This window comes from Rhincodon typus, chromosome 7 (assembly GCF_021869965.1).
Source record: "Rhincodon typus isolate 14 chromosome 7, sRhiTyp1.1, whole genome shotgun sequence".
Taxonomy (NCBI): Eukaryota; Metazoa; Chordata; class Chondrichthyes; order Orectolobiformes; family Rhincodontidae; genus Rhincodon; species Rhincodon typus.
Genome location: NC_063338.1, coordinates 57,986,957 through 58,012,526, shown reverse-complemented (window position 1 = coordinate 58,012,526; position 25,570 = coordinate 57,986,957). Strand labels below are relative to the sequence as shown.

The 25,570-nt window shown below is 39.2% G+C and overlaps 1 protein-coding gene across 2 annotated transcripts in view; it reads left to right on the top strand.

The window, feature by feature from the left end:
- Positions 1-25,570, top strand: part of LOC109930119 (growth factor receptor-bound protein 14-like) — a 110,842-nt gene that overhangs the window by 44,474 nt on the left and 40,798 nt on the right. For both annotated transcript variants that reach the window (XM_020529658.2, XM_048598933.1), the window contains exons 3-5: positions 2,391-2,512; positions 3,893-3,964; positions 5,331-5,468. In XM_020529658.2, the coding sequence (XP_020385247.2) occupies positions 2,391-2,512; positions 3,893-3,964; positions 5,331-5,468 (332 nt within the window). The remainder of the gene's footprint in view (positions 1-2,390; positions 2,513-3,892; positions 3,965-5,330; positions 5,469-25,570) is intronic.

Here is a 25,570-nt window from a genome sequence, read left to right as displayed (position 1 = left end):
CAGTGGTCGAGAACGCCTCTACCGTGTCTCCCATATTTCCCGCAACTCATCCCTCACACCCCATCCCCGCAATAACAACCAAAAAAGAATCCCCCTCATCCTCACGTACCACCCCACCAACCTCCGGATTCAACGCATCATCCTCCGACACTTCTGCCATTTGCAATCCGACCCCACCACCAAAGACATTTTTCCCTCCCCACCCTTATCTGCTTTCCAGAGGGACCACTCTCTCCGTGACTCCCTTGTCCACTCCACACACCCCTCCAGCCCCACCACACCCGGCACTTTTCCCTGCAACCGCAGGAAGTGCTACACCTGCCCCTAACCTCCCCCCTCACCCCCATCCCAGGCCCCAAGAAGACTTTCCACATCAAGCAGATGTTCACCTGCACATCTGCTAATGTGGTATACTGCATCCGCTGTACCCGTTGTGGCCTCCTCTACATCGGGGAACCAAGTGGAGGCTCGGGGACTGCTTTGCAGAACACTTACGCTCGGTTCGCAATAAACAACTGCACCTCCCAGTCGCGAACCATTTCAACTCCCCCTCCCATTCCTCAGACGACATGTCCATCCTGGGCCTCCTACAGTGCCACAACGATGCCACCCGAAGGTTGCAAGAACAGCAACTCATATTCCGCTTGGGAGCCCTGCAGCCCAATGGTATCAATGTGGATTTCACAAGATTCAAATCTCCCCTCCCCTTACTGCATTCCAAAACCAGCCCAGCTCGTCCCCGCCTCCCTAACCTGTTCTTCCTCCCACCTATCCCCTCCTCCCACCTCAAGCCGCACCCCCATTTCCTACCTACTAACCTCATCCCGCCCCCTTGACCTGTCCCGTCCTCCCTGGACTGACCTATCTCCTCCCTACCTCCCCACCTACACTCACCTTTACTGGCTCCATCCCCGCCTCTTCGACTTGTCTGTTTCCTCTCCACCTATCTTCTCCTCTATCCATCTTCTATCGGCCTCCCCATCTCTCCCTATTTATTTCAGAACCCCATTCCCCTCCCCCATTTCTGATGAAGGGTCTATGCCCGAAACGTCAGCCTTCCTGCTCCTATGATGCTGCTTGGCCTGCTGTGTTCATCCAGCTCTACACCTTGTTAAACAGATTTAGAGGATGGCTTGTAGGTTGATACCTAACTTGAAGAGCCAATTATTATCATGAGATTAGAGCAGAGTCTTTTTATTCTAGAATGGCATCGGCTTTGAAAAGATTTATGAAATGATGAAAATGTTAGATTTTTCTTGTAGGATATTTCAGTTAAATCAGTTGGCAAGGATTGGAGCAGGAGTATAAATTTGTATTAGTACAAAACCAGGCATTATGGCATACAGTTAAGGAATCTTGTACAATTTAGAAAAATTAAGGAAAAGGTGATGGCCTAGTGGTATTATCACTGGACTGTTAATCCAGAGACCCAGATAATGTTCTGGGGACCCGGGTTTGAATCCTGCTACGGCAGTTGGTGGAATTTGCATTCAATAAGTATCTGGCATTAAGGGTCTAATGATGACCATGAATCCATTGTTGATTGTCAGAAAAACCCATGTGGTTCACTAATGTCCATTAGGGAAGGAAACTGCTATCCTTACCTGGTCTGGCCTACATGTGACTCCAGACCCACAGCAATGTGGTTGACTCTTAACTGCCCTCTGGGCAATTAGGGATGGGCAATAAATGCTGCCTAGCCAGCGACGCTCTCATTCCATGAATGAATTAAAAAAAAAAAATTGATTGCAAGATTTCAAAACGAAACTGCATGATTTCCTAATGCTGTAAATCCTCATTATGTAATAAAGGGATGTGATATTAGGTCATGCATCTTTCAATCATTCTGATTTCCTGGAACTTGTTTGTTAATTATCAATTTTGGTACAGCTGGCATAACTGTTATGAGGGGCTACTCCCAAGCACCATATCTGACCTATAGTGGCGTATGAACAGTGAGATAAGGATAATGTGATATGAAATTAAGTGTTCAAGCATATCTCTCTAATTGAGCTAATTCAGCATAAATCAGTTGTTGTAACTGAGACATTTCTGGTTTAAAATTCAACTGTTCCCTGTTATATAATGCTGGAGCATAGATAAATTATGCTTTTAACTGAATGTATTGATTACATGAATCATAGATGATTGATTCTCCTACTGTGATCCTTTATATTACAGCGTCTAAGTTGTGGTAATGTTTCACCAACTGTTAAAATACATTGACTTATTAATCTTGCCATGTGAGGCACGGGTGAAGTCAAACTTTTCCCATGTTACCTCATTAGCTGTGCGTTCAGTTTCTCTGAACTGATTGATGCTGAAAGAACAGAAGATTAATCCTTCTGGAATAATGTTTGTCATTTATCCTTCTCTGATTTCTTTTATAGAAAGAATTGTAGAAGATCATGAATCAGTGACTCAGTTCCAATCAACCTGGGGGATGGACAGTGACAGCAGACTATATTTCAGAAAAAATTATGCAAAATATGAATTCTTTAAAAGCCCTTCAGTAAGTGAAATTGCAAGAAAATTTAACCAATGTCACGTTATTCAGATTTTTATCAATGCTGATATGGTTTGTTTTGCTGTGAAGTGTATTTGAAAGGAAAACAGGAGCTTCCATTAATGGGTTGAAGGAGATGATTGTGTATGTCATCATGTAATATTGTGCATGTCAAAAAATTGTCTTTTGTTAAACCTTCCTAACCTGTTGCAAAAAAATCGAAAAGATGTTGGCCAGCAATTACAATTGTAGCACTTTGGAGTACAGATTTACTTTAGTGGTGAATATGGAGCAAAAATGGTTAGGAAGAATCATGCTGTGTGCTCAGTCAAAGTTACCTTTTTGTGTAACTCAATGGCTGAGTATTGTCACAAGGGTGGATCTGGTCTGCAACTGAGATTTCCACTGTATGGTCTGCCCACTGACCCGTCAAACCAGTATCTGAAAGGAAAAAGAGGTTGAACTTCTCTTAAGAAGGGTCCAGACCCAAAACGTCAGCTTTCCTGCTCCTTTGATGCTGCCTGGCCTGTGTTCATCCAGTTCCACACCTTGTTATCTCAGACTCCAGCATCGGCAGTTCCTACTATCTCTGAAAGGAAAAGCTGCTCTAATGTCACTTAACGAGTTTAAACATAAACTCACTTTTGTTTGTCACACATTGTTAAAAGCTGCTGTCATATTTTATGATCTTTTTAAAACTAGTCAGCCTTTATAAATTCACAAGTTTCATCCGTTTTATTATAGCTCTTTAAACTGAGCCTAGATTTTCCAATTTTTAAATCCGCCAAAACCCAGCATTTTAGTTTGAGTCTTACATGACATCAAGTGCAGAAATGGAAACATCTGACTTGTATATGGAATGTCTACATTTTATTGTGAAAAATGTAGATGTACTGTACTGCAGTAACAGTTTGCACCACTTGAAGGCAAGAAGGAAACTTTTCAGCATAGATTTTCCTTTTCAAATGCACCCCAAGGAATGCAGGAAAATGACCACAAATTACAGGGCAATCAGGCAGAGAGGCCCATAATACTATGTTCTGACCTCAACCTCGTTTTTCTCTCTGCCTTTCAAAACTTGCCACAGGTAAGCCATCAAGTTTGCCTGAATTTTTTCCTTATCAGTGTTGCCATCAGGGAATCGCAGCATGGTCATAGTATAGGAAGTGATAATGGAAGACTTGCTGATGCACCACTTGAGCAAAGTTTTAAAACTTCTTTGTATCATCAGTGAAAATTTCTTACAGCGTCAGATTTTGGGAAAAGTATTGAAGCTAAAAATTAGTGTTTTTTTTACTGCAAATGTCATAATAATGTATAATGCTTAATAATAATGTATCTGCTGTTGAATACCCTATAACATTTTGACCTTTTTATCTTGAGCAGTATTTTCCAGAGCACATGGTGTCTAGTTGCAGTGAGACAAATGGAAGTTTAAGTCATTCTCAGTTAATACAGGTGCGACAATTCATCTGTAAGCTATGTTTCTAAAATTAAGAGGATTGAAAGTGTCTGTTATATTTTAAGAATGTATACACTCTAGTTCTTCAGTAAATAACAAAGCATACTGGTGCTAATTATCTGCCTCGTTGCTGGCACCTAGACACCAGGAAGACCGACCAAACCCAAAGTACGTTCTGTCTGATTTTATGTGAACCTGCTTACTTGCCAAGAATCAGCATTTCAGTGCTGATCATTATTCTGACAAAGAAAAATTGCTTATCAGTGGATCTTGCTGCCTTATCTTCAGTTCTTGGAGAGAAGTTACATTTCAGTCTGTTTCTTAAAATGGCCAATTGGAGTGGATAAGAGGTTGAAAGGCCGGTTACATCTACTTTACCTCCGTGGTGTGCCAACCCTGTATTGTCCCTGTTTTTAATCTTGATAACAATGGAATTTGACCTCCTAGCACTTACTGACGAAGCTTTAAGGAGATACTTGAAGAGAAAAAAAAAAAGTTATCTTTGCTGTCCAGGATGGCCACAGAGTAATAGGCCATACGGTTGAAGCAAAATTAACTGTCATCCAGTAGGTCAGATGATGAATGGCTAAGCTCAGCTATGCATCAGGTTCTCAAATTTGTGATCTTTGAACTGAGGGAGTGAAGATGGAAGTCATATGAGAGTGAAAGGAGATTCTGTAAAAAATTGAGAGGGAGAACCAAAAAATAATTGGCACATTGGAAGATCAAATTATACGCGACTTGGCATGAAAGCATAGGGAAGTGAGTTTGACAGATACATAGGAAAATAGTTGGAGATGACCTCAAATAAATAAGATCATAGGAGTAAAAGGCATGTGGCATAGTAAAGTTGAGAACAAGGTATAACTGAGAAGATGGTAGTAGTTCACGTGGGCTTGTGTAGAGGAGAAAAATTACTAGAGGGAAGAAGAGTGAAAGACTGCAATACTGGGATTTTTGAGGCCTATTAGAGAACATGGGAAAGGGAGAGACTTGGGGGTGGGGATATTGGAAGGAGTTAGGTGGCTATAATAGGCTTGGGTTTGACTTGGAAGCCAAAATGTTCATACAAATGAGCAGATGAAATTCCAGTGGGTCAGGCATGACAGAGAATCAGGGATGTCTCGGTTGTGAACAGAGAACAGAGTTGAACTAATATGAAAGTGAAAATAAATTTTGAGGGCCAGTGAATTGTCTTGGAGCATCCAAAAACTAACGTCCAGGCAAAGGTAACTCCAAGCAAATTTCTGTCCAGGCCCAACACAGTTTAGTCAACTTCATGACATGTACACTAATGTTGTTTTACTTATTTCCTCTCCTGACTTTCAATACTAAATGTAAAATTTTGAAATTTCTATTTAGAATTTCTTGAATTCAAGCACGTATCCTGAGGTTCATGGTTACCTTCATGCTAGAGAACAAGGAAAAAAGATGTGGAAGAAATGTTACTTTGTCTTGAGAAGATCTGGGTTATACTTTTCGACAAAGGGAACATCTAAGGTAAAGTGTTATCGTTAAACTAATGATGCGGAGGTGCCAGTGTTGGACTGGGGTGGACAAGGTCAGAAATCACACGACACCAAGTTATAATTCAACAGGTTCATATAAGCTTTTGGAGCCTTGCTCCTTCTTCAGGTGTTAGTGTTACCTGAAGAAGGAGCGAGGCTTCGAAAGCTTGTGCTTTCTAATAAACTTGTTGGGCTATAACCTGGTGTTGTCTGATTTCTGCTGTTGAACTAATAGCAGATTAAAAAGAAAAAAAGAATCTATGATTAATTTTTATTAGTCACAACTTGGACACCATGTTTGGTGTATTTTTAAAGAAGGTATTAGACTGCCGTAACTACAGGGAAATTTTGAATTTATTAGTTGACAATTGTGTTGAACTTAAGCTCATGCACATTTATATTGAAATAAATGTTACTGTAGAAGCACATTTAGATAAGTGTTAACAATAATTTTGCTATAATAATAGTAAGCATGCCCAACTTTCGTTTCTATTTGTTCTTTTTATCCCCTTCTTTCCAACTTCATTATTATAACACACTTTATTTCTAATTGTCTATTTGCATTTTAAGAAAATCTGCTTTTCCTTTATATCTGATATTTGTGTATACATTTTAAAAATTTAATTTTTGACTGTTTTGATTTCTGTGTGGCTTATTTCCAGTTTTAAAAAATACTGTCGTTGGCTCCAAGACCTTATCTGTTGACTTTTCATGGCTCTGGAATGTAAATATTTAACGTTTTCATGTCAGAAAGGAAATGAGGTCAAATTTTTAAATGTAATTTTCAAGCATTAGGGAATTGCTAGAGTTAATAGAGGTGTACAAATGATGACCAGTTTAGATAATGTAGACAAAAAAAAGACTTCCCATTGGCAGATACTATGGGGAGAAACAGATACAGATCTTTTGGTAAGTCACAAGATGTGAGGAAAAATTCTCTCATGCAGCAAGTGCGAAATAACTATACAGAAGCTGGTATCCCACCAAGTGACCCTTTATTTTCATGTGCACAGTACTTCGGCGGCGGCGGCGGCGGCGGCGGGCGGGCGGGCGGCCGGCCAGCCAGCCAGCCAGCTCAGGGTCAGTCCCTGGAGTAAGGAGATTCTGAATCCCCTGTTTATATCTGTCGCCCAGGGCTCCCTGATTGGCCCAGGATAACAACCACAATCAAGGAGCTCATGAGATCCACCTGGTTCCAGTGACTTAGAATTCACTGTCCACAAAGTTGGAACCTGAGATGATGAGTGATTTTAAAGAAAAAGGATGGGCACTTGCTCAAGCTTCAGGGATTCAAAATTAGAGTGGGCTGTTGGGACTGACTGACTGCTGTACAGAAAGCTGACGTGGACTCAGCGGGCCAGATGATGGCCTGCTGTGCCATAGTGACCATGTGGCCGGATTTTTCTGGGTAGGCCCAATGTCCCATTACTGGAACAGAAAAAGGCCACTGCTGGTAGTTGTAACTCAGTCTTCCCCAGTGAAGCAATAGAGAATTAGTGGCTGTGGTGCTGGATAAGGCTGATGGAGTGTACTGACACCATGGTTAAAGAGCTGTGCCCACTCTAATCGAGTTGCTGCCTGAAGCCTACACTGGAGTTCTGTTCCGCTCTACCAGCATGAGGAGGTCTGTTGGTGATCACAGCATGGGTTTTGAAGGCTGGAAGGAAGAGGCGCTTCTTGCCTTGGCAGAGAAAGATCCCAGTTCACTCCATAATTCAGTGGTGATTCCCTGCAAGCTGTCCACCGGCTTCTTTGGAAAAGGTGAGAAGACGTCTTCCTCAGATGGCGAAGGTGGAGACCGCTGCTTAACCAAGTAAGCTTGGACAGAAGTCAGAAAGAATTGTTTTCCAGGAGACATGGCTACAGTGCCCTAAGCATGTGAATGACGCTTGATCTGCCAAGGTGAGTACCTCATCCCTAAACCTTTTGAGTTTAGAAATGGCAACATGTGAGGGTGTGGTTGCTGGGTGAGGGAAAATGCCAATCGATCAGTCACAATGTAGTCAGGCTGCAAGACCTTCTGTAAGAGCAATGTGTGGATTTCTGTCACCGGGCACTTGTTTGCCAAACTTGTCCTTTGCAAAATCACTTCAGATTGGTGACATTTGAGTAACCACCAAACCCCTGCCCAGTCCACCACCAACCCTGCCCCCATCCAAAGATGCTCAGAGTTCATATTGCCAGTGCAATGGCCCAGACCAATTTTAAGTATCATTTGATGCCATTTTCACACTCCTGGAAGGGGAGGTTTTGGAATTGGCAGGACAGCTATTCCATTGTGGATGGTGAGGCAAGCATGTGGGTGAAAGAGGGTGAGTACCCTTTTGAAAAAGGCACAGAGAGCCTTGTTGAGCACAGGGGTTTGTGCTGCTGTATCCTCTGCGGTACATGAATTGATCCGAACATCATCTGATTCTGAAGGTATGTCTTTGAAAGTCTAAAACCCTTTAATCTTTCTTTCTGTTCTCTCTTTCACAGGTCAGCCACAAAACCAGAGAATTGTTGACTTTTCGGGGGCAGTAGTACACTTGTGAAGCAATGTGAACATCAAAGAATACACCATCACATCATTGCTGGCATCCATCATTAGTGCAAATACTCCTGCACAGTGGGTATCAGCCATGATTGAATGGCGGAGCAGACTCGATGGGTTGAATGGCCTGTATTCTGCTCCTATGTCTTATGGTCCTGTGGTATCAATTCACACTTCAATTTGGGGTCACAAATTGGTGAGAACATTGCGTACATGCATAAGCAGCTGTCATTGGCAATGGAGGTTACTGACATACAGAAGGCTGAGAGAGAGTAGTCCCTTGCTGGCTGACTGACACCTCCCCACCACCCGCAAGCCTAGACTGATGATATAACTCTGGGAGCCAAGATTAAGCTGACATGTACTGGATGTACAGCATGAGGTGCGTAAAGACTTGATGGAAATTCCAGAGGCCTTATTCTGCTGGCTCATGTCATGGAGGAGTCTAATCAGGCCATGAATGCTGCTTTTTTCCTTCTGTCTGCACACACGGCCTCCTTCATCAAGTGACTGGCAGTTCTTCTGCAGAATGGGATCCAATGGACCAGTGTGCACTGATATGCACTCCATTGCCTTATCCATGAGTTCTATGTAGTAGTGGCTGGGCAAGAGGAAGATGAGGCAGCATTCCCAGCTCTGATCTACTCTCGTAATCACAATATTTACACATGACTGGGCCAGTTAAGACTTGGTTCAATGGAAAACCCCAGGATGTTGATGGTGGGGAATTTGCCTTTGTGCTGAATGTTGAGGAAAGCTGGTTGGAGATAGAGATGACTTGGCATCTGTGCACCTGAATGTTACTTGCCTCTTACCATCCCAATCCAGATTGTTGTACAGGTCTTGTTTTACTTCTTATTACTGCTGTGAGCACGCTCATACTGTAAAATGTGCTATTTTGTTTTAGAAAAAGGAAAGTCCAGCCCTTTAAATAAAACAGATCAGTGTTTTGTTAATTAATTTCCCAGGGATCGGAGGATTTCCTGACTAATACTTTGCATCACAAAATCTCTTGTTTTCCATTTTATGATGTTTCAAATTCTCAAGGATTTAATAAATAAACAGTTCAGAATAATATACTGGGTTGATATTAGTCAGTTTAAAAAAAATGATATGGGTTTTAATTAATACAGATCGAGATGATTTGGGTGTAACTGAAAGAACCAGAAAAATTCATTCCCTCTATGGATCTGGAATTAGAGTCCAGCAATAGCTCAAAAAACAAAGTCCAAACTGAGGAGAGCCTTTTGTATGCCAAATAGAGCCAGCCACTTGGAGTGTAAAAGTTGGTGCATAAATACAGGTTCTGGCATGACCCAAGATTATATCAGTTATTCCCACTCCCGTGTGAAACAAAACCATTTTGTTTCAAAACTGCTAATATGCATGGCTTTGCTGGGTGCTGCTTGTTCTATGTTCATTTGAGATTATCTAAGGAGAACATATCATGGTCATGAAACATTGAAGTTATTGCTTGTAAAAGCTGAAATATTTTGATAATTTCAATATAGCACCACCTGTTTGTGCAATAAATAGCTTCACTATGTATAACTTATAAGCCTTGCAGCCGTTTAATTTTCAAGTTCTTCTTAGAACTAGCCACGTGCTTCCTATGTCCATTTTAATAAGCTGTATTAAATTGTACCTCTATTTCAAATGATTAAAACATAGTCTATTTCCTAATGAATAGACTTTATTAATTTGATTTATCAGTGAGGTTTTTAGTGTTGCCTTGTTTTGTCGATCCGCAGAATTTGGAAATATTGAGCATCAAGTCATTCAAAATCCTTAAAGGCCTTTTCCAACTTCACCCTTAGCTATTTGAATAATAGTGCCTTGGATTTTTGTTTAGCCATGAAGTGATGGCTTACGTTGCTGACCTTCTGATCTCTGGAGTGGATTTCCCCATTTTGAAGAAGGGTCACCATTCTGAGGAAGGATCACCGGACCCAGAACGTTAATTCTGATACATTTCTTCACAGATGTTGCCAGACCTGCTGAGCTTTTCCAGCAACTTCTGTTTTTGTTCCTGATTGATGGCATCTGCAGTCCTTTCAGATTTCCCCTTTTTGATGTTGGTTTGAATCTGGATCCAAACAGGGGGGAGGTAATGGCCTAGTGGTATTATCACTGGATTGTTAATCCAGAGACCCAGGTAATGTTCTGGGGACCTGGGTTTGAATCCTGCCATGGCAAATGGTGGAATTCGAATTCAATAAATATCTAATGATTACCATGAATCCATTGACGAATGTGGGGATTGGGGGGACTGGGGGGGAACCCATCTGGTTCACTAGTGCACTTTAGGGAAGGAAACTGCCATCCTTACCTGGTCTGGCCTACATGTGACTCCAGACTGACAGCAATGTGGTTGACTCTTAACTGCCCTCTGGCCAATTAGGGATGGGCAATAAACACTGCCTGGTCAGTGATGCCCTCAACCCCTGAATGAATAAAGGGGGAAAAAAGACATCTCCAGGAATCCACCAACGGTGATGCCATTAAACAACAAAATATATTGACCCCTCACATTTGTAATGAAATTATGCAGATTACTCAATATCAGTTTGGGGCTTGCACATGTGAGTAATGTAGATGGGTGTGGCAATGTGTACTGGGTGGAATGCAAGTCAAATTCTAGATGTACTCTGTGGAACCAGTGAAAATGATATTGCAAAGTCCAGTCTGAATGCTAAGATATAAAATTACTCTTTAGGAGGGGAAATGTGAGGTTGAGATGGTGTCAGGTCATGTTTATACGCTTAAAATAAGTGTCTTTGAATGACTGGGTAGAAGTTTTAAAGATCTTGAGCATTACTGGGTTCGGTGTTGGTGCAAGCCTGAAAAGAGTGACAAAACTGAGCCCTTTATACAATCAAACTGTGTGGTTTCAATTTTATCATCTTGAATAACACAACAACTGTCATGAAGTAAAAGCTATTGATTGAAGTATACTGATGAGTGGAGCAGAGAGTAGTAGGAGCCTAGAATGCACTGCCAGAGGAAGTGGTGGAAGCAGGCACGTTGGTGACATTTAAGAGGCATCAGGATGGTTACCTGAACAGGGAGGAAATAGAGGGATATAGATCGAATAAGGGCAGAAGGTTTGTTTTTTAGTTTAGTCAGGTCATGAAGATCAGCACAGGCTTTTAGGGCTGAAGGGCCTATTCTGGTGCCTTTCTTCTCTTATTCTTTTGTTGAAAGCTGACCTTCTATTATGTCTTACGGAGTATTAAAATAATTTGTACATCACGTGGAAGATCTGCATTTTAACCCAAATGCAATATGGAGAAGCAGTTTACTGTACAATTTGTGGAGTATTAATTTTATAGTACAGAATAGGTGGAGTTTGTTGCACTATTTTTGAGCCCTTTTATCATACTGTTATATTTCTTTAATTCTTTTAAAACCCATTATGAATCCTTCTTCCATTCTTTGCTGCAATATTCTAAATAGTCCTCCCACATTTTTTTAATATGCTCCAGTTATTTTAAAAATTCTGTTTGGGATACTAGATGTTTGCAAAGGTTACTGATCTAGTGGAATGAATATCCTTGGGGGGCGGGGAGTGGGGGAACCTGATGTGTCATCCCAAACTAACGAAGCAACCCTACTCCCTTATGCCAGTTGATAATACACTAATGGTGCACTTGTCTGTGTTTTTTGTATCCTCCTGCGAACATTAACTTCAACTTCTCGAAGGAATAATTTGTTGTTGAAAATGATGCATTGGATCAGGCAGGACTACTTAAAAGCAACACTTTGACGTTAGTACCAAGGGATGATAATATGGACCTAAGGCAGAAGTTTATGTTGTGAGATTGTGTACTCTCCATTACTAATGATTGCCTGGTTAGGTCATCTTGCAGTTTTAGCCATAGGATTTGAATGATCAAGATATTCAGGAATAAATCCTTTAGACCAATGTTAATCCTGACGGATGGCCATCAGTTGGATCTTTGATATTGAGAAATACTCAAAAAAAGTTACTAGTGATTCAGATCTCTAGAAAATCAGATACATAGCCCTGGGAGAAATGCTGAAAAGTGGTTATCCTAGTATCATGCTTTTAGTGTTGTGAAAAAACGCAAAGTGGTTCAGGTGAAAAGCACAACTGTTTTAGTAGCATGTCTTCCTTTCACCAAGATTCAACAAATTCTTCTACTCTGCTTTCAAATGTGGAAACTTCTTTCAATTTTACAGGGATTAATCAATTATGAATTTGAGCCAAAAATCTATTATAGTGTACTGTTAATGTGTCACTGTACTACTTGCCTTCTTAGCAATTAGTGGCTATTTCTTTACATTTCACTGATGAACTGTTGTCAGAATCCTTTAGAAAAGAAGCCTAAGGGATGAATTTTGAATGGAGGGATCTCGCCATATTAATGGAGAAGCCGTGGCTTACTGGTAATATCACTGGACTAGTAATCCACACCCTTAGGCCTCATGTTCTGGGGACATGGGTCCAATAAAATTATGGATTTCCAAAATAAACCGAGTCTAATGGCAACCATGTAACCGTTATTGAATGTTGTGAAAATACTTGTGGTTCACTAACATCCTTCTAAGGAAAGAAACCTGCCATGTCGAGCCGACCATGTAAGCATGTGACTCCAGATTCACAGCAATGTGGTTTACTCTTAATTACTCTGTGCAGCGGCACACACATCCCATGAAAGAATAAACAGGAAAAAAGAAGATATATCAACTGAGACTAAAGTGGACTGGGGATCTGTTGGGTTCTGCACTGAGCTTTAAATTAGCTGTAACTTTAGCACACTGCTTCCTGATTTCTTGACAAAAGAAGGTAGATAGGTTGATATGCTAAATCTACTAATGGAGGAACTTCTAGTTCAGGAGTTCTTTGTAGCATTCAGAAAGACTCATCTGATACAGATGCCTGATGCTGTAGAGGTGGACCACCTTGAAGACCATCGGAAATGAATGCCAACCTGGTCCATTGGAAAAGAGGCCATGTCACAGGAAACGACAGATGTCAGCAATGACTTACTTTGCAAGCTTGAGGTATTGGCGTTCACAGATGTTGAAAAAACTGACCCTTTGCCTGTAGACCATCAGTTTGGGTGTCTTGTTACCATTTGAGCTGGATCCCTGTGCATTCCTTCTCCTCTATGGGTACAATGTGATGAGGAGCTCTGTTGCTGCTAGTGATGTTGGTATTTCTGTGTTTCTCACCAATAAGAGATGCACAGTAAGCTGTGTAAGCTGCTTGTATGTTGTGGTGAAAGTTGACAGCAGTGAAGTGCAGCTTAAGGTGAAATGGGTGAAGTAGCTTCAAGAAGGTGGCAAAAACTTTTTGAGCAGTGCAACATGCTCTTGGATAAAGTGCTGTGAGCTCCAGCCAAGCACAATTATTTGATCCAAATCTATTTTTCGGGAATTTAACTTCACATTCACATTCAACCCTATTTTCCTTTTGGCAATTAAGATCAAAAGACAATAAGAAATAGGAATAGGAGTAGGTCGTTTCGTCCTCAATTATATTCTGCCATTCAACAGGATCATAGCTGATCTGGCATTCCTGTCATCCGCTTTCCTGCCCTTTCCCAATAATACCCACTTCACATCTTACCTTCCAGTACTTTACTCTTCAGATGATTTATGGTGTTAGCTGAATTAATGGAGTTGTTTCTTTTCCACTCTATTTGATCTCATAATAGAGGCAGAAATGTGCTTTTCTTTGAAATATAAGTGATAGGGTAATTCGAGGCCCAGAGCTCCTAATAACCCGCCTTGTGTGTCAGAAAAGTACTGCTCAACAGGTGGAAGGCCAGCAAGGTGAGTAACTATCTCTGACTCAGCTCAATAAATATTTTCCAGTCCGAAGTATTTTTGAAAGCTTTAAAGGTGGGGCAAAAATTTGTAGCACTGCTCAACTTCTAACAAATTTTCACACCTACTTCCTTTAGTTAAATTCATATTGATTCCAAAACAATGGCTCTTTGCCTTATTCATTTATCATTTATCATTAATAGTTCTAATAGCGAGATTGTATGGGGTAAAAGCAGGAACAGGGCAATGAGCTGGATGAGCAGCCATGATCATATTGAATGTTGGAGCAGGGCTGAAGAGCTGAATGGCCGATTATTGTTCCTATTTTTTATATTTTCCTGTATGAAACAGCCCCTCTTCTTTGTCATTGACGAGTGGGAATTTTGTTTTTGATACGTTTGGATGGCTCAGAGCTTGGTTGGCTGTCTTGGCTAAACAGCTGGCATGTGGATCAGATTATTGCCAACAACATGGGGTTTGATCCCTGTTCCAGCCTCCTGCAATAAAAAAGATTGCGGCACTTTGGATTCAATAAAAATTGTACACAGGGTATGACCCAAGAAAGAACCAATTTGCTTTTCTGGTCTCAGAATTTTTAAAGGATACATTTGTCAACATTGAGGGTCAGAGGCCGAATTGGTTTTCTTGTCGAAGGCTGCCTCAGCTGCTGTAGTGGCATTGTCACAGCTGCCACAAAGTGAACAGGTTTTCAGAGCAGGTTGTTGGATGTGCAGTGGTCAGAAGCGAAGGAAGCTCTTAATGAGAGGATTTCTTTGTTTCATCTTTGAAATTTTGTAATTACAATCAGTCAAGGAAAACCTTCAAGAAAGAGCGTTGAGCTAGTACTGCGAGGCAGAGACATGTGCTTTACCATCTATATTATTACATGCATAAAAATGATAAATTTTAGCAATTCCCCAGACCAGCTTTGTCCTAATGCATTCAACACTGATTCCAATAGTGCTAGATGTACTCTGATTTATCCTTCCAGTTATTACCTTAACTGGCTATTTAGAAACGAAACCTAACACTGACCCACCACTCACTTACCTGTTGTCCTCCAACGTCATTCATTTTTTTCCTGTACTACTAATGTGTCAAGTCTGTGCCGTTACTTCCCCTCTCTGTCCCTTTGTCTCACTGTCTTTTTCTGTCTCATTCACCCTCTTGCATTCCTACAACCATGGCTGGTGTCTCTGGTCAGCTTTGATAGTAAGCTGCATGTAAGTATGTTTCTTCCAATTGGATGCTAAGGACAGCAACAATATCTATTCTTTGATTATCAATTTGCTTACCACCTTGGGTGCTTGCTTAAAGTAAACCATGCCTCATACAATATAAATGTTTGTTTTAACTCACAGCTGGCATTTAAAACCTGTACCTTATCCATCAAAAATATGCCTGGCTTCCATATTTGTAGCAATGCCTGGCATTGTCCTGTCATATTTTTTTCTGCCTTGACTCACTTTCTATAGTACGCTCATTATTATTTTTGCCTTACATAATGCTAAATTGAACTAGAACACTGTTTCCACTCCTTCTTCTGGCACCCTTCAGCCTTGGCTTTGTTGATCTCACAGAAATTTTTGCTTCCATGATGTATGTTAATAATCTTGCCAATAAATACAAACAATTGATAAATAAGATAAATGTAATATTTGTTGTGGTCACGATATCTCGCACTTTGTGTTCATACACATTGGTTTTGCATATTTTCAATGAAGTTCCAGTGGTATCATTAATCAGTATTGGTGAGGAGGCTTAAGAGAGTGCCTCTGAAAATATCCAGAAATAGAAAGACATGTCTCTTAGAAAACATTTATTGACATAACAGAAATGACGATAAGATATTAGTTGGTAAGATATTGATATTATCCCATGAGTTAAAGAAATTCTTCTTACCATGATATAGTTTCATGGGCAGTAGTTGACTTTTAGTATCTTACAAAATTTCCATTATTCATTATTTAACCATGACAGGATATCAATGGTTAATTTCATTTAGCAGGACATCACAGTTAACGCTAATATTTCCTCATCCAACCTTCACATAAATGCCCAGTAGGGATTAGTGATTCAAACTCTGTCCAGTTCTCCCTTCCTTTATCCAAGAGTGCAGCTGCACATTGCTGCACTCTGTTTACTGTGGAGAAGAATATGGAAGCTAGGGAACTTGAGGAAATAAATAGTGATATCTTGAAAAGTGTCCATATTACAGAGGAGGAGGTACTGGATGTCTTAAAACACATAAAGGAGGTTAAATACTTGGGACCGGATCAGAGGTACCCTAGAACTTGGTGGAAATCTGGGGAAATTATTGCTGGGCCCCTTGCTGAGATTTTTTTATCATCGATAACCACGTATGACATGCTGGAAGACTGGAGGTTGGCTAACGTGGTGCCATTATTTAAGAAAGGCTGTAAGGAAAAGCCTGGGAATTATAGACTGATGAGCCTTATGTCAGTGGTGGGGATTCTGAGGGACAGGATTTACATGAATTTGGAAAGGCAAGGACTGATTAGGGATCATCAACATGGCGTTGTGTATGGGAAATAGCGTCTCACTTACTTGATTGAGTTTTTTGAATAAGTGACAAAGAGGATTGATGAAGGCAGAGCAGTGGATATCATCTATATGGACTTACAGTAAGGCGTTCAACAAAGTTCCACATGGTAGACTGGTTAGCAAGGTTAGATCACATGGAATTCAGAGAGAACTAGCCATTTGGATACAAAATTGGCTCGAAGGTAGGAGATAGATAGTGGTGGAGGGTTGCTTTTCAGACTGGAGGCCTGTGACCAGCGATGTCCCGCAAGGATCAGTGCTAGGTCTACTGCTTTTTGTCATTTACATAAATTATTTGGATGTGAATATAGGAGGTATGGTTAGTAAGTTTGTAGATAACACCAAAATTGAAGGTGCAGGGGACAGCAAAGAAGGTTACCTCAGTACAACGGGACCTTGATCAGATGGGCAAATGGGCTGAGGAGTGGCAGATCGAGTTTAATTTTGATAAATGTGAGGTGCTGCATTTTGGTAGGGCAAATCAGCACAGGACTTAAACACTTAATGGTAGGATGGGGTAATGAAGAAGCTGTTTAGTACACTTGTGTTTATTGGTCATTATATTGAGTATATAAGTTGGGAGGTCATTTTCAGGACATTGGTTAGGCCACTTTTGGAATACTGTATTCAATTCCAGTCTCCCTGCTGTGGGAAAAATGTTGTGAAACTTGAAAGTGTTCACCAAAGATTTACAAGGATGTTGCCAGGGTTGGAGGGTTTGAGCTATAGGGAGAGGCTGAATAGACTGGGGCTATTTTCCCTGGAGTTTCGGATGCTGAGGGTTGACCTTATAGAGGTCTATAAAATCGTGAGGGGTATGGATAGGGTGAATAGACAAAGTCTTTTCCCTAGGGCAGGGGAGTCTAAAACTACAGGACATAGGTTTAAGGTGAGAGGGAAAGAATTAAATGGGACATGATGGGCAACTTCTTCACGCAGAAGGTGGTGTGTGTGTGGAATGAGCTGCCAGAGGTGGTGGAGGCTGGTACAATTACAACATTTAAAAGGCATCTGGATGGGTATATGAATAGGAAGGGTTTAGAGGGATATGGACCAAATGCTGGCAAATGGAATCTAGATCAATTTGGGATATCTGGTTGTCATGGATAAGTTGGACCGAAGGACCTGTTTCTGTGCTGTACATCTTTATGACAATGTCTCTATATACTTTTCTTCAAAAAAATCAGAACCCTGCTGTGTAATTTAACATTTTTGATTTTTAAACTTAATATTTTTAATATGATTTTCATGAACCTTTCAGTTAACATAATTTGATAGGGTAAGGGTTAATCTCAGCACCTTCTACTGCATTATACAAGCTTGACTTAATGTGCAATTTAATAGTGTATGAATTATTGTTTATGCCAGAGAGTTTGAAATTGAAGCTACATTTAAAATTGCTTCGTACCTGCTTTATAAAGTACAAAACTAATGCATAGTCTCTTTGTGTGTCTTTTTTTCAAATTATTTTGTCATCTGTCCATTCCAACTTGCACAAAGCTCATAAATTAAACAGCATAAATGTGGTATTTTGCCAGGATATTCAAACTTTAGCATAAAGAATACAATTGATACTTTACTATTTTCTATTAAAATGAATATGTCAGATGAATATGAAATTGTAGATTTTGTCATGGAGCAAGAATATCAATTAAAAAAAAGAATGTATACTAACTGGAAACCCAGGAAATATTGGATATTTTCTTTTACTCCATAGTGAAAATAAAATGCATGCTTGTTTTGCTTTACTGTATAAATAGCCACATTATCCTGAGTCAAAACAGATGACATTTCAGTGAATCAAACAAGTTTGCAGTTTGCCTATGTACAGTGGGAAGCACACTATGAAAGGTCTTAATTAACAATTTTTAAACTTCCTGCATCAGTTTCAATTTTAAAAAGAAATCGTACTTTTAGGGCCAACTAACAATAAAAAGTAAAAACCAAAAGAACTGCAGATGCTGTAAATCGGGATCAGAAGCAAAATTGCTGGAAAAGCTCAGCAGGTCTGGCAGCATCTGTGAAGGAAAAAGCAGAGTTAACGTTTTGGGTCTGGTAACCCTTCCTCAGAATTTCTGCTGAGCTTTTCCAGCAACTTTGTAATACTGAAAAGTGCTGTGTAAATTTTAATCTTTCCAAATTTACCTTTTGTTAAGAAACAAGATAAACAAATGAGACTCAAGTAAGTTGAGTCTGGAAGGATTTAAAGAAATGCAAGGAACTGAATTCTGAATTTTGTGACATCATCATAATGGATAACTTTATATATCCAGTGATAGAGCGCAGGTAGAAATGATCGCAAATGACTAAACATCAGAGAGGTCAACCAAATTTGCTACTTATTTCAGTGCAGTTATAGTTTAGCAAAAAAGACATTACAGCTGAATTAAGTTCCAGGAAATGAAGTGAGCCATGCAAATTAGATACTGAGAGGAGCATAGCTAGGAAACAGCAATCATAAGTTTATTCCTGTCCTTGTCAGATTTTATTAAACTTCACAATCAATGGTAACAGCAAACTCTGAATGAAACCTAACTTTGATGAGGAAAACATTAAGCCAGAAGAATTGTCACAGGACCAAGTGGACCAGCTGTAAGGCTTAAAATCTTTTGGATCATACTTTTCAGAAATAATGTAAGAATTAACTATAGTTTTTTGGTGATATTGAGGAAGAGAAATTATGACCACACCTAATAAGAATTACAATTACGTAAACCAGAATGTAACAAGCAGGGCTAAAGGCACCTCTATAAAATTGATCAGTTTTCTCCTTTATCTCATTGATGTTACAGTAGTTAATATCAAGTATTGATTTTAAGCAACCGAGGGCTGGGAAAATCCAGCCTTGCCTGTCTAAGATTATGGACAATTGCATCCAGTAAGTATTTCATGAGATTTGGTGCCCAAAATTGAATGTGGTCCTCCTGATGGTGTTTGGAAAAGGCCCTGAAGAACTGGTGCATAACCATAGTGTTATTTGTATTCTAGCCTCCTGAGATGAAAGACAACATTCCAATCGTCTCTTTTTGGACCTGTTAGTGGTTTATGCACAAGGACACCCAAATTACTTTGTACTTTGACAGTCACCCCACCCACTCGTGCTCATGACAGAACATTGTATAATATTTTCATTAAGTTTGGTCTAAGATTGTGGTTCAGTAAATTTGCTCCTGTTCCAAGCCGGTGGTAATGTCAAATGTTGCTCGAGGTAGAAAACCATTCAATTTCTCTTTTGAAATAAAGATTCTTTAACTGAGGGCTAGAAGTTTTTTGTGGAGTCAGGCTGACTCTAAAGATATTGAAAAATAACAACGGCACTGAACACCGTAGCCCTACTCCCATTTCTATCTCATCCCATTTTTGCCAGCAGGAGGAAGGGATCAGGCCCTATGATTCTCACATGCAGGAAACCAGAATTCAGCAGGGCTATTTGAAATGAATGCTGGATTCAAACCGGTCACATTTGTTAATTCTAAATCCATAACCTGCAGTCGCGTCATAAATGTAAGGAAGAGATGTAGTGATCTTCAAGGACAGATATACTTCAGGCGACGATCAAAATGACTTTATTTAAATCCCAGCCCTTTAAACAAGAAAAAAAAATCAGGCTGCAGCTGTCAGAATTTAAAAATAAATGCTACTATAATGCATGAGTAACAAGCCATCAAATGTAAGTTACCAAAAAAAAAACTTTTAGCCATCTGTTTCTGCAGTTAGTAGAGTTCTTTGATATTTTCTAGAGGCTGATATTACATGTTTGCTTGAGCTTCAAATCCTACAAAAGCACTGTTCTAAGCAGAGGGAGTGAGTTAATATTGTGAGTTGCAGGTTACCTAGACTATTAAAGTATTAACTGCCTTTGTGTAACTGAATAGGTTTATTGAACACTTAAGGAAATTTACAATCTTTTGAATGGGTTTCAGGACAAGAAATTTTTTCAGTGTCAATCGCGCATGAGTAAGCGCCACTAGATTGTTAGAATTTTTAAAAATAACCTCTGCATGGCAACTGAGTTCTGTCTATAGATGAAACTAGTTGACTGGCTGCATATGGTGTGACAGGGTATGGTGGATGGGGTGTGTGGGAACATTGGTTGGCATGGAGAGGACATCAGAAGTGGTGAAGGGTGACCAGTTGTGATCGGTGAAGGTTGGAGGGCCTAATAGCCATCAAATCAACTGGAACCAAATGCCAGTCAACAAAAGCAGGCCTTCTAAGTAGCCCACTTCGGCATTTGCCTACTCCTGTGACTACCCAACATTTGCTTTAGGGTCTTCTGTATCCTGACTTTGCCTTCCCACAGAGGATAATGGGGTGTAACAGAGCACTTTAAACCAACTCAAACCATCTGCTTCTGTAGCAAAAACCCAAATTTAAGAATAATTTTGCTTGTTTTATGTTTTGTTTGAACATTAAAATTTATCATTTCATTGTTTTAAAAATCATACTATTGATAAAGTTTATGGTATGTCACTTTTAAAAATGAATTATTAATAATGCAGTGGCAAATTCACTTGCTGAACACTGGGAAGAGAACATCCAAATTAACTGAAACTTGGGGATATTGTAAATATTTCATTATGTCCTTTTCTGTTTAAAAAAAGTCATCTGTTTGAATAGATGTACCGTTCATATGTTGATATATTTGTCAATGAGACCAAGTAACTGGCACAGTGACCTTAACTCTTAAACTATCAGATTTGCAGTTTACATAAACTAAGATAAGATGTGCTAATGAAAGTAAAATACATTTATTTACACTGATTTGTCAAGTAATTTTTCATGCAGATTTGTAAATGTGTCTACTACGATAAGTATGAATAAATTCTTATTTACTTATACCAGTCAACACTGAGAATGCTTACATTTGTCCAGTACTTTGTTTCAAATTGCTACCTTTTCTGAAACGCACATTTTAAACAACAAATAATACATAGATTGTATTTAAACTTGTGACTTTGTCCTTATTTGTGTCATCCAAAATCCATTGAGATTTTATCTAGAAAAAATGTATTTTATTCACTACAGCAATAATTTTTATATTTAAAGATGTACCTTTAGCACAGTTAAAAATAGTTTTGACTGCGCACCAACTTCAAAATTATTCCAAAAGGCAATTATTCTTCTTTCTGGGGCATCCAAAAACAGTGTCTATCTCTTTGTTAGTGTCAAAGTTTTTGGACAATTTCAATTTACTTACCTGGGGAGTTACCCAGGAAGGCCGAACAAATCTGTATGACTCTAAAGTAACTGCACAACTGACCTCACCATCCCCCCATCACTCACTGATTCTTAACTGCCCTCCTCAGTTCTTTGACCATCCACCTCAACTACCTTACCATTCTGATCTGACTAGTTATCTTACTCCCTACCATCTCATCCACCTCCTACATCTGCCACCCTATATTCAGCAGCTTGAAAGAGAGTGTCTTCATGAGACTGCCTGAGAGCCTGAGATTTATCTTGGTTATGGGAGGTCATTAGATGTCACTGGTGATCATACAGTTTCAATTTAATGTTTCTTGACTGAAATAATTCATTCCATTAAACTGGAAATAAAACGATTTAAAAAAAGGACTCTACAGGCAAATCGGTTTACTTTAAAGGGAAGTGAAAGGGCGTTATGTGAAATAATGAGCTGAATAAACTTTCTTCCCTTGAGCCTCGTTAAAACCACCTGTTTCTCCAAGTTTTTGATTATCTTCTCTAATATTTCCTTGTGTGGCTTGGTGGCATACCATTTTATAAAGCCCCTATGATGTGACTGAGGATGTTTTGAAAATGCATAAATTGAATTTGTCATCCTTGAGTCCTCTTTCTTAAAACGTTGTTTAAGAAAATGGTAATTTACTCACTGCAACATTCTGTTTGTGTTCCATTATGATGTTTAAGACAGCATTTATTCTCTACAATTAACATTGATAAATCTACCTTTCAAATCCACTTTGTTTTTAATGCAATTGTAATATTCTCTGTGCGTTTCATAGCCCTGAGTGCAATGAGTTAGTCTAATCTTAATACTTTTTTTTATAATTCCTATAAATTAATTGTACAAAGTAAGTCCATATTTTACCTGACTAGCATTAGTTGGGTAAAATAATGATAGGAGTGCCATTTCTGATTTACATATTGATAAATTTAAGGGTGCATTAGACTTGGGTTATGATACGACCTTTTTACAGTTTATTGGTGATAATCTTATAACTATTCTAAAATTCATAATGCCATCAATGGTTAGAAACTATCACAGACCCAAAACACCCAAAATATCCTGTACTGTAAGTAATCAAATTTTGAAAAGCAGAAGAACTGCAATATTAAGGGAGGCCATTTGGCTCATAATGTTTGATGCAATGGTCACTTTTCGATTTGAGTAAACTACTTCAGCATTTCCCTGCTATTCTCTCAAACTGCTCATCTTCCTCTTTAAACAAAGTTGAAGGTGCTTAAAAGTAGAAGTTAAAAATATATTCAATGTGTTTTTAAATGGTAGTGTAGTTCTTGACTGAAAACCCACTTAGGTTAAGAAGTCAATTTTCCAATTATCCTTTAAATGAAAAATATAATTTGGTGTTACTTTTGTTCTTTTGTTGATTGATTGTAAAACTCCTCATAAATAAATCACTGACTGCTGGAAAGAATGCTTCAATGCAATAGTTATGTCCTTAAAATCTCAAATAATTTGAAAATATTCACTAAATTCCTTAAATCTTGGTGGAAAAAGCTCCAAATTTTAAAACCATTTTCATAACTACAACCTGTTTTATGCAAATTATTCTAGTCAATATTTTCTGTATCCTTTCCATGACCTTGACATTCTTTCAATGATAGGGTCCAATGCTCAACATCCTAATCAAATTCTTTTACAATTGCAGATTATTTTACTTGTGTTTTTTTCTAGCCAGTGTTCAGTACATAAAACCCAGGTTTTCATTTCTCTAACAGCTTTTCCTATGTATATTTGCACTTTTTGAAAGCTGTTCCCTTTACTTCATAGAATTGTAACTACTAATAATGTACTTGTTTTTCCAAAAATATGCTCCTTCAAGTTTCTGTGCATTGGACTGCATCTGTTACTTGGCTACTGTTCTGCGCGTCTGTTTATATCCTCCTACAACCTCCTACATTCTTTCTCCGTTGGCCAGGCTCCTATTTAGTATTAGAAAATTATTATATCCTCCTTTTTGTCTGTGCCCAAATTTATTTGTGGTGAACTGGAATTCATGGTCCTTTAAGTAGACCACTACTTTTAATGATATCACCCTAAAAGTTATCTGTTCTGTTCGACAGCTATCTCTCTGAGTAGCTTTATTCTGGAGTTGGACAGTTACTGAGACTGCCAGGCTCCATTAAAGCCTTGATTTGCTGGGAATTTCATTTAGTTTTAATGATTAATTTCAGGCTGTCAAACTCTCACCCTTCAACACCCAACCCTCGCCCTCTCCTGTCCATACCCATGCCCCCTCATATACCCCATAACCATTCTATACTGCATCATAGACCCCATGCCTCTATATATCTGTCCCCCACAATCAGTACGGTCATATTGTCATAGAGATGTACAGCACGGAAACAGACCATTCGGTCTGACTTGTCCATGCCGATCAGATATCCTAAATTAATCTAGTCCCATTTGCCAGTATTTGACCTATATCCCTCTAAACCCTTCCTATTCATATACCTGTCCAGATGCCTTTTAAATGTTGTTATTGTACCAGCCTCCACCATTTCCTCTGGCAGCTCATTCCGTACACATACCATCCTGTGCATGAAAAAGTTGCCCCTTAGGCTCCTTTTAAATCTTTCACCTCTCATCTTAAACCTATGTCCTCTAGTTCTGGGCTTCCCTACCCTGGGATAAAGACCTTGTCCATTAATCCTATCCATGCCCCTCATGATTTTATAAACTTATATATGGTCACCCATCAGCCTCCGTGGCTCCAGGAAAAATATCCCCAGTAACTCAAACCATCCAACCCTGGCAACATCCTTGTAAATCTTTTCTGAACCCTTTCAAGTTTTACAGCATCTTTTCTATTGCAGGGAGACCAGAATTGAATGCAGTGCTCCAAAAGTGACCTAACCAATGTCCTGTATAGTGCAACATGACCTCCCAACTCCTATACTCAATGTACTGATCAATAAAGGCAAGCTTACCAAACACCCTCTTCACTATCCTAAATAGAAATGAAATTAAAAAATGTAATCTTCTACTTGAGCTGTCACTCAAACACATTTCTAGTTTGGGGAAAAAAAGTCTCTCATTTATAATTCAAACCCATTCAAAAATGTTGGAAGTCTTCCTTTCCCCCAACACCATGCTGCTAAGCTGTGGTTTTAACATTTATTTCACAAACCATGTCAAAGGTTGATGATCCTTTAAAACTCACTTAACTGTCAATCAAAACTTGAGAACACCACCACTGAGATAAATAGCATTGGAGTTTTTGAAAACCAGCCAAGCATTTGCCATTCACAAAAGCGTGGATTATATTGCAACTTAAAACTAGCCCCTCTTTTTGTTAGAATTGCACCAAATGTCCAATGAATCAAAACAGGAACAGCTGATGGCTTTTCTTTCAATCATTGAAAGATGCTGAAGGAGTTTTGTTTTCTAATGCAAATAAGCTCCAGGCCTTTAAATCATCTTAGATTATTTTATTAGGGCCCCAATCAGCATTTAGTTCAGTTTTAAAAGCACATTTTCCAAAAGAAAAAGTACTCAAATGCATGTCAGTACTTACAATGCTGATAATTTCACATTTGTAGGACAGAACCCCATAATCAGGTACTGCAGTAATAACGCCTCTAAATTATAAGATAAAACAAAACTATTGGAACAGAAACTTTTTTTTATTTCAACAAGTGATTGTGTATTTTTTTTAATCTATCACTTGGAACAAGTTGCCCTGTCATTCGTGATTTCCTGAGGTACTGTGATCCAAAGTGGCCCTGACTCCATGAAAATGGCAGAGTGACTGAAATTCCCACTAATACAATAAAGAGAATGATTTTGAAGTGCATGCTTGCTACCCTCATCCTCATTCAGTGCCATAAAAATCCTACAGTTTGGTAATAGGTTTGGGATTTCTAGAATTGAGTAATTTTGAAATCCTCTTGCTTCCGTTCTTATACACGTGGAGGCACCTTAGCTAAAAGTAATTGCAGCTTACAAGCAACCCTCGTTCAATGAAGAGTGC